Source organism: Oreochromis niloticus, linkage group LG19 (genome assembly GCF_001858045.2).
Source record: "Oreochromis niloticus isolate F11D_XX linkage group LG19, O_niloticus_UMD_NMBU, whole genome shotgun sequence".
In the NCBI taxonomy this organism is placed as follows: Eukaryota; Metazoa; Chordata; class Actinopteri; order Cichliformes; family Cichlidae; genus Oreochromis; species Oreochromis niloticus.
Window position 1 is genome coordinate 9834082 of NC_031983.2, and position 10597 is coordinate 9844678.

General features: G+C 41.8%; 1 protein-coding gene across 1 annotated transcript; it reads right to left on the reverse strand.

The window, feature by feature from the left end:
- Positions 1 to 488: 488 nt before the first annotated feature.
- Positions 489 to 10574, reverse strand: vsx2 (visual system homeobox 2). Its single transcript, XM_019348490.2, has 6 exons — positions 10146 to 10574; positions 5746 to 6403; positions 5231 to 5315; positions 4627 to 4750; positions 1875 to 2055; positions 489 to 1496 (listed from the first exon to the last, which is right to left on the reverse strand). Exons 2-6 carry the CDS (start codon positions 6161 to 6163, stop codon positions 1117 to 1119), a joined length of 1188 nt encoding a protein of 395 aa, XP_019204035.1. The 5' UTR covers positions 6164 to 6403; positions 10146 to 10574; the 3' UTR covers positions 489 to 1116.
- Between the last annotated feature and the right edge of the window lie 23 nt (positions 10575 to 10597).

The following is a 10597-nucleotide window of genomic DNA, read 5'->3' on the forward strand; positions in this document are numbered from 1 at the left end:
ATGTGATATGGATTATAGCTAATGCGGCCACGTAGATGTGTTGTAAAGCCGAGTTCAAATGCCCTGATAGAAAGTTTTATAAACAGCCGGGGGAGAAATGAAGATTACCAACAAATGAAGCTGTTAGACTTTGGCTAAGTATTCAGATAAGAGGATGAAACAGCTTGAGTGTTGGACGCTAACAGCATGTATTGACGTGATTTGAAATCAGGCTAAGGTCATCCTGCTTCACTCTCTTCTCCTGTCCCAAAAGCTCTGGTTCCCCTAGTTTAATCTGAAATTGAAGGCTCTCAACTGCGACGGATTATGGGGGGCTAACCCAAGCATGGAGCCGGGGGCGGTCTCCTAATCAGCCCAGCCAGCAGAGCAGCAAGTGACAACAAGTAGCTACTCCAGCAAGGAGGGGATCTTCAATGCCATTCAATAGTTACAGCAACAGGGCGGTAATCGAATCATTTAAAGCAAAAGAACTGACACCAAAACCCACATTTAATAAACAGTGATTTCTATTTTATGCTTTGTATTTTGAGTGATACATATTTTGAAATGAAAACACAAACATTTTTAAGACTACATGAAAACATATTACAAATTTGTGTCTTTAGTGGGACCGATTAATATATCAATTATTTACAGCACGATATAGGACAACATTTACTGTCTTTCTCTTGAAAGAGTTCTGTCGGTGGGGCGGCTCTTGTCTAAAACGTCAGCACTTAGTAACTGTACAAGCAAAGGTTAAAATGAAATGCAGACTTTGACACACTGACTGCTCGTTGCAAGTACTTCATGTTGCACTGGATGAAATTCTGCTCATCTGGCTCTCTCTATATAATTGTGGGATCTATATACAGTGATATTTCTCACTCTTGCTCTTTTCAGCCTTTCTCTATGATGATCAAGCAACAGCTGTATGTTTTGAAGTGAATCAGGGAGGGGGAAAAGTGCATTTGCATCTTGTGTGCAGCAGCAAACCAGATGAGTTTTCTCCTTAAAGGAGTCCAGATGCAGGCCATCTGCAGGACAGCGAGTCATACCAGGTAAGTCCATGCTTAAAGCAGCCAGACCACTGCGTTCACTCGTGAAAACAAGAGTCCTCAGTGAATTCGACAGTCTCTATGGACTTTTCTGCTCCTCTGGTGAACTCAGGGGATCGCTGGCTTTCTCCTCGGCCTCCTGTCTCTCCGGTTTGCCCTCCAACTGTCTGTCATGAGAAACTGTTCCCAGCACTTTGGCACTGTGCTCCTGTGCTTTTGCCCTGAGCGCGGCAATGCTGTTCTCTCTCAGTTCCTCTTTAGAAATGACAGACTTGCCTTCTGACCTCTTCTCCTCGGCCTCGGCGTCTTCTGCCCTCTGAGAGCTCGGCTGCTGGGGTGCATCGCCCTTTCCTGACGGCGGGGGTGCTCCAGCCTCCATGGACTTTTTGTGCATCCCTGCAAAGAGTTGCGGGTATTCAGATTTAGAATAGCGTCTGTTGATTGGTAAGCCATCCTGGACTGAAAATAGCAAGCAAAAACAGTTGCGGTTTAGAAAATAATGTTTAAATGGACAGTGGCAATGCATGACCAGGGTACTGGATGAAAAATATTTTGCATGCTGATTTCAATTTAGGAAATATATTTGCTTTAGAAGGTCATGCTTAGGGGGGAAAGGGAACAAGACACGGGGTACTTGTGGAAAGTCAGAATAAACGCATTAATCTCAGCTTGTTAACTCAGTGAAGTGCAACCTCTTATTATTTAAAATTATGCTTATTCAGTCATCACTAACTGACTGAACTGTGCAGCTAAGATGTGCTTTGCATCTACAAAAATGGATGAACTAGGAAAAAAAAGTGGAAAAATCAGTAAAAGTAAAATAAAAAAAAGCCTCACCAAGCAGCCAGGGGGCGCAGGACTCCATGATACCATCCTTTGCAGACTTGAGGATGGACTCTGGCAGAGGGATTGAATGCCTCACCATGGCTCCATACAGTCCATATTCAGCCATCACTGTGCTGCGACCCCAGCATTTCTCCCTCTTCCTCCACTTGGCCCTCCGGTTCTGAAACCACACCTGTAACACAGGAAGAAGTTCCCCAGTTTTTAGCTATATCGCCTAAGTCATCATCTACTCTTCTTGCTGCATAGTCATAATCTCATATGAGCTTATATGAGTGAGTCAGGTTTCAGGTCACTGCAGCAGAGGCCGAAATATGTGCAAGAGATTAAATTAGATTCATTCAAATAACCTTTTAATTTTGAATAAATAGTTTGTGGAAACAGCCGAGATGGACTTGAATAGTGTTGGGGCTTTTGATTACTGTTACAGAGGATATTGGGAATGAATTTTCAGTAATTTGGCAACCACAAGAAGAGGAAATCAGAGTTTCACCATGGCAGACTGTTTCAGAATGGCAATCTTATTGAATCTGCTGCATTATGTGCAAGATGCAACAATTTGTATCCTAAACAGGTTTGGGCTTTTTTGATGGATCATCTGCTAATATTTTAAGCCACCAATGAGATCAAATTTTGAGGGTGGAAAAAATCGGTTTGAGTTGTGTTTATCCAGCCAAAACGTGCTGTTAGTCCAATAATAAACGCTTAACGATGACAAAGAAATTCTAATTCAAACTTTTCCAGAAGGGATAATCAAACCCTCCTAATTAATCCATTCCATCCATTTACTGTCATTTTAGGCTTTTCTAAAAGTGCCCTTTTAGAAAGTTAAAGCCTAGTCTTAGTTATTTTAAAGATGACTCATTTAGGAATCCAGTGCGATTCAAAGTGACTTAAGATAACAACTTAAGTCCTGTTTTGCTTGAGTCCATTGATTTCCCATAGCCTGCAGGTTCCAGGTGTAACAGATCTCTGCCTCCTGTCACTGCTTATCTCAAACTACCTGGTGGCATTATAGATGGTGTGACACAACAAGACACTTCACTTGGCCACGGCCAGCAAACTGCTTAAAGCCCGGAGTGTCTGTGTGTGCGCTGAGAGAAAGAGAGAGGCCAAATTGATTGTATAGCACAACACAGGATTGTTAAGCACTCAGCTTAGGCACCTCTGATGGCTCTGTGAGAGGAGGAAGGAGGGAGGGCAGACAGAAGACTCAAGCGAGGACAGATTTTAAATCGAAAGCGATCAAATCGTTTTCAAGCTTTTTTATTTTATTTTTTTCTTCTGGTAATTCTGATGGATAACCCTTATTTCATACAAGATACTTTTTTTAATGAGAAATTGCTTATGTGCCCCTTAAAAAGAAGCCAGTGTGTAAGCCGCGAGGAGGAGCGACCCAGGGGCACGCCGAGGCTGATTGAAAAATAAGTTAATTTCAGGCCCAATCGATGGTGGGCAGGCGGGCAAATATCACGGGAAATTAAACTACCGGGACTCGTGGGATCAGCGCTATTGACCCATGCTAATAAATTCAATGTAGTTATTTCATTTGAACTCCCTGCGTCTCTCTCCAAGCAGCAGCAGCCAGCCAGCCTCCCGAGCTCGTCTGATTTAACTAATTACACTCAATGAGAAAATTGGGTGTTAATTTTATTTAGGATGGGAGCAGGCCCTGGGGTTATTTATTTATTTCCTTTTATTATTTATTCCAGGCCGTACTGTTGCAGCCCGGTAATGAGAACGAGATTAAAAGGCACCCCGGCAGATGGATGGTCCAGGTCACACTGCAATCTTCTTCCGCCTTGATAGCTTGATTAGGTCGTTAGCGGCTCCTTCTCTGAGAACAAATTGTTTCACATCCAACTGCGCCTGATGAGAGATTATCTGTCCTGGCGAGGATGCTGGAGGAGAGCAGTCTTTGTTCAGACGGGAGGAGGAGGAAGAGGAGGAAGGGGAGGAGGAAGGGGGGCCTCATCGCTGATCGATTTGCTGGGGCTCACTTAGACCATCGTCCCTTTAACATCAGAGCAGCATCAGGGGCAGCTGGCGGCCTCCACTCAAATATTACAGCGGGTTATTAGCACTGATGGAAAGGTGAAGGATGAGCGAAGCGCATTCGCCCGAACAGGTGCATATTCATGAGGAGAGCGATTAGAATATTCACACAAATCATTAAGGCTGATGAGTTCAGAACGACACGAATCCGGTTTTAAAGAGACTGTTGCTTATTTTTTCAGAATGGCCCACAAAGCCCACATGCGCTGTTTAAAAATGTAAAATTAGATCGAATCCTTTGAATACAACGAAATTAATGTGAAACCCTATGAGATACTTTCACTCTGCTGTTGCTTTGATTAGCCAGTTGTGTATGTGCAAAGCAACTGTATGAAAAAAAATATGTACAAATAAAACTATGCTTTAAATGAATGTTTTACGCAGTTTTTTCCTTTGTATTTTAAATGAATAATATTAAACGTCGCATTTTTACAGGCACAACTGGGCAAAAATAGATTGAAATAACCGAACAACTTTATACTTCTTATAAAAATAAAATAAAACAAAATAAAATAAAATAAAATAAAGAATTCTTTGAACAGCAAAAAAAAAAAAATGGAATTGCAAAACCCAAACCAATGAAAGCTCCATGGTCTTTTTTTTCTAATTCAATAAATATTCATATCTTTTTATCATTTATTATTATAATTATCGGGTTTATACATATATATATATATGTATATATATATACCTGTATCCTGTCTTCAGGTAGCTCTGTTTTCATGGCCAGCATCTCTCGGGCATAAACATCCGGGTAGTGCGCTTCATTAAATGCCTTTTCTAGCTCCTCCAGCTGATACGAGGTGAATATGGTCCTGTGGAAACGGGTTAAATACAGGCTAGTGAAATATATTATTGTGCTTTGAAAACAAAAAACACACAAAAAAACTTTTTTTTTTCTTTCTGATAAACTAATGAATACACGTGGATGTTTTAACACACACAATTTGCAAAAACTAAAAAGGCGTTTTAGCTTTGAGTGACAGTTTTAATAACTTAAATAAAATCAGAACAGTGCCCTGTTTTTCAGATTTGTTTTTATGGATAGCAATAATTTGAGAAAATAAAAGCTCACGAGCAGTAAATCCTTATCTGCACAGTTGTGAGTGTCAATGAAACAGTAAGACCAAAAATTAAAAATTAAAAAATTGAAAAGAACAGCCACAGTGCATTTTGTTTAACGGAAAGGGCCCTAATATTTTTTTTTTTTTATTTGAACAAAGAGATGTTGTATTAACATGAAATGTAACATTATCATCATTTTTTTCCCCTGAAATCCAGAAATCAGCACTAACCGGTGGCGTCTTTTCTTCCTTTTCTTGCTCTGACTTACTGACGACTTGGAGAGTTTTCGTTCATTAGAAGACAAATCTTCAGAGTCTGAGAAGAAGACGTAAAGTTTAATGACATATGCAAAGCCGTTTTTAAAAGATCACAGCAAATGTTTGCAACGACACAGCACAGGTTTAAATAAACCTGTCACAGCCTAAAACATTCCAGTTCAAACACGATACTACTACTACTAATACTACTATTAATACTACTACTACTAAAAATAATAATAATAATAATAATAATAATAATAATAATAATAATAATAATAATAATAATAATAATAATGATGATGATGATGATGATGATGATGGTGGTGATAATAATAATAATAATAATAATAAAAATGAGGAAATGGAAGAAATCTGGAATCTGTGTTAATCCACAGTAACACAGTGAGTGGAAATGCGATAATAATATAACTGCTGTAATAATTTCACGGCTTGTTATGAATCATTAGAAAGTGACTGCAGATCACCTGAGCTGGCAGACTGGCTGGTGTCCAGCGGGCCCACGGACCTGCTGTGGGGCTGCAGGTGAACATCTTGCCCGTCAGACAGCACAGTCTCCAAAAACGCTGGCTGGCTGTAAAACGATGGAATCCCACCAGGGCCGATTAATCCCATCCCGACACCCACGCCGGCGGGGCCCAGCATGGACCTGGCGGCGATAAGGTGCGCCCCGGCCGGCAGCGAGGCCAGTGGGCTCCTCGGGGCTACGGATGGCTCCTTATTCAGACCCAGTATCTCCTGGATGCCGAAGCCGGTGCACCTGGGCGGTGGATTGGTCGCGCCGCTCTTCGGCTGGTGGCTGTTACTCCCTCCATTAACACCCAGAGAGGTTTTCTCCGATAGATTTAAACTTTCCGACAACACGGCGCCCTGTTTCCCCGTCATAGTGTCTCCGATCTTCCTTGAAAGGCCTGTTTCTTATCACGGCGTCTAACAGGACGGTCCCCAGTGCATGATCCTCTGCGTAACACACAAGAGCCCTTTAGAAAATGGTCCTTTTATCCAACAGGTCCATCCCAACAAGAGGCAGAACCAGCAGCCAATCAGCTGCAAGGATTCAGGATTCCTGTGGATCATGGATGCATTATACGCCCTCCCGAATGGATATCTGTGTTTTCCTGAGGACTGCGTGGATAAATGAAGACGAGATCCGAGGTAAAAAAGAACAAACGACCTTTAAGTTTGCAATCTGTTGGAAGAAACAATGAGCGATGGAACAGATAAGGAACATCAAAACTGCAGCACTAGAACCGGACTTACTGGGAACAAAAAACAAAACAAAAAACAGCGTTTATACTCGCAGTCTGCCTGCCCTTACAAGTCCAAATATATGAAACAGTCTATTTCACACCGTTGAAATTCTGCATGTTTGGCAATCTGATGGAATAACTCTGTGATGCCTTTCCTTACACACACACACACACACACACACACACACACACACACACACACACACACACACACACTCAAAGTCAGTTATGATCTCTCTGCCTAACCACTGGCTCATAGGAGTGGATAATTGATCTCCAGATGCTGTGGGAAACTCATCACACGCGAATCAAAGGCCCTCCCAAAAACGACAGCTGGACGACATGGACCCAGTCTGCGCTGCACGGTCCTGCACAGCGTTAATCCCACAGCAGCAGCAGACTACACAGATTATAAACCACAGGGGGATTTTTCTTGGAGGATGTAGGAAATTAAACAGAATATGAGCAACGAACACACAAAATAATACAAAACTAACAAGAAACTCCCACAGCATGTTTTTTGTTATAATAATAATAATAATAATAATAATAATAATAATAATAATAATAATAATAAATTATAAAATAATTATTTCATTCATTTTATTTGAATAACAGAACAAAAGAAAACATGTTTCTTTGCGTTACGGTTTTAATTACTTTGATCTTTTATTATTATTATCATTATTATTATTATTATTATTATTATTATTATTAAAGATGCAGACCAAAATGTTAAAAATCTTATAAGGATAATTTAACAGTTTTCTTTTAAAAAAATATTTATGATACATTTATTTGGAAAGCACAGAGGACAGGGATTTGCCCGCTGCGTGCAGAGATGCAAATAGTTTTCATTTACTTTCTTTACTGAAGTAAACGTGCCAGTATTATGCAAAAAAGCAATCTGTGTGGTAAAATCAGCATCGTCACAGGTATATCATTCTAATTAAAACCTGTGGGAATGAGTCATGTAGGTGGTGAAAGCGTGGGTCTCCGTTATGGAAAGAAGAGTCTGGTGGGAGCTCAGCGCCTTAGCTGATCGCTACTTCAAAATTTGACTGCTTATTAAGAAGGAGAAACAAATATCTATTGCTTGCTGCAATCAGTGGTTGGCCAGTTGAAACTAATTAGGACCTATTTAGTGGAAATTCTATTAATGATGAAATCAATGTTATTAGGATATGCTAATGCACATCAGCCCGCTGGGATCGAGTCATTTATTAACAAGGAAGGGTGTGAGTCACAGGGACATGGCAACTACAGGGAACTTAGTTCCCTCCCTCTCACTCAATCATCACTCCTGTTCCAATCTATACGTTTTTTCTTCTCTTCTCATGTTTTTGTCGGTGGTAGAATGGTTTCTCCTTTGTGTTTACTTTTATTAGTCCATCTCCTCTGAAAACTGGTCCATGCTGATTTACATGCAGAAGAGAGGATGACTAATAAGGCTGTAGATTAAGGGAAGATTTAGTTCAGTCATTCGTGTAGATTAGGTTGCCCATCAAAGACCTGCAGGATCTAACGCCTGTAGATTAAAAAGAAAACAGCTGTTGGATTTGTTGGCTGTTGGAACAGTTTGTATTTTTTTTTTTGTTTGTTTGTTTATTTGCCCCCCTCCTCCGAGAACACACACACACACACACACACACACACACACACACACACACACTACATCATTTCTTTTCTTCCCCCCGCTCTTCGTGCTTCTGTGCTGCGTGTCCTCAAACATTTGGAAATGAAAGCAGCTTTCAGACAGGAGTGGCCTGCAGAAGGTGAGGCTCTGCTAAAACAGCTGTGAGATTTAAAATGTTAAAAATAAAAAGGCCAATGCAGCGTATTCACGGGAAGGTCACACACACTCTGGTGAATGGATACGTCACATGGACTGCCTGTAGCTTTCTTTTGAGGTGTCCAATCTGACTGCTGTAAGACTGTTTAAAAAAACAAAACAGAAACGTCTTATGCAAGAGGTGTGTGTGCTCAATCAGTTTGAATCCTTGGTGTTGAAACAAGGTGCAGGCAACTTGATGACAGCGCACATGTAGCGCAGAGTCAGGGAGGGGGGGGGACTACTAAAGCTCAGCCAAAAGCCTCTGCTTTCCCAAAGCACTTCCAGGGCGTGATGTTATGCGATGCCCTCCTCCCTCTCCTCCTCCCCCGGTATACTGAAAGAGTTTGCAAGCCCCGCAGCTTTCTCATGGCTCCTCCACAATGGCATGTTTGGTAGCTGCCCGTCGGCATTGCTTAATTAGGCGAGGAGTTGATTAATTTGCACTAATTGACAGCTAATTTAAGGACTCGGGGCACATCGGATTGACGTTTGTCGGGGCACAGAGGCTACGTGAGGTCAGGGCAACGCACTGCGGATGGATGGAGTGTTTCTCTTTTTTTCCTCCCTCCATATGGATGACCAGCTCTGCGGGGACTGACCCGTTTCTCGAAGAGACTGCTTGGCTGGACTGAGGCTATACGGGTGACAGGAAGCCACCAGTGCGTACACCATATTGAGGATGTCAGCTCGTTTAACACGTCAGCGCTCAGCAGACTGATCAATGTTCGCCAGTCAGCATCAACAGGTGTCCCAGTCAACCAGTCCCACAGGCGGCAGGGCCACTTCAAATGGGCATTACAGTTGTTGCACTGAATGCATAAATGCGGGAAATGCAGACACACTGACTTTAAAATAATGCACTTTTTTATAATGTGTATAGAAGTCCCGCAACATGCCTACGATTAGAATCACATTATCGTCAAATGCACTCTGTAGAGCATAAATAAAAGACTGCATAATCTAAGCTTCTGCACTTTAATGTGAATAGAATTTGCATGATTTCAACCAATCCCCTCAGAAACTGTTAACTTGTCCCGCTTTGAAAAAACATTATTACACATTTTTGTGTGGGGGCTTTCACAGACAATATGAAAGTAGTTTTTAATATTTATATCTAGAGGGGCTTCACCTTTTAGCAAACATGAGGAACCTAGGAAGTGTAGTGCACTTTAAAGTTATTGAATACATTAATAAACGAAGGCCTTCCGAAAAGAGAACAGAGACGATAAATCCGAAAACCCTCAATTTATTTTTTGTGGCTTTAAAATATCTACAAACTCAGTAAATGCTTTAACTTCATAAAGCCACCACGTCACAAGTCATTGGTAACACTTGGTGGGATCACATCTAAAAAAAAAAATTCTTCAGTGAAATCCCTGGTTTTATTTGTAATGTTTCTCAGCACCCGAACGAAAAACTCCAGTTTAAGAAGCGTGCACAGGCCTTCAGCTTACTGAGGCCATAAATAAAGACGGGCTGGGCTTCTTTTCTATCCACACTTTGCGTCAGCGGCTCGCCAGACTGCAAGTCCCAGGACACTCCAGTAAGAAACACGGACAAAGCCAAAGTGCTGCATGAATACATATTTTCGGAGGGGTGAGCCAGGGTCCGTGTAGGTCACGAGGGGTGAAGCCAGTGAGGCAATGGCGGCCTCTGTCCGTGTGAATCGGAAAGACGACTGGGGGCTTATTAGCGGCCTGGGGAGAAGTGTAACTTGTTGGGAGTGAGCGGCCAGAGCCCCTGCGACATCTCCAGCCGAGAACAGTCCGAGGCATTGTCTTACCTAATTATGGCGGATGGACTTCTTTTTGTTTCCCATTCGGCATGCCTGTCTGATTCTCTTTTTGCCCGGCCGCTAGCTCCGACAACGCTGAAGTGTGCTAATTAGAAAAGAAATGGTCCTAGTAATTATGTCAACTCTTATTAACGGCGATGACAATGAGCAATATTATTTTTACGCAATGTTTTGTGTAGGGGACCCTGCTTCCAATGCTCATTAAAAAGAAAACATGCCCCGATAGCCGAGAAAGCACTCCCACGTCGGAGCTCCTTACATGTCCACAGCAGAGAGGTGCTGCACTCTGTGGAGTGGCAGAGGCATGAAGTTATTGCCCTAATTAAAAGTTGAACAGTCTCTAAAAACTTTTGCATCACTACAGTTGGCTCCTTTGGCTGCAAACGTAATCACTTCACAAGAGACTTTAATTTTTTTTTTTTTTAAAAAAGCAAAGATCT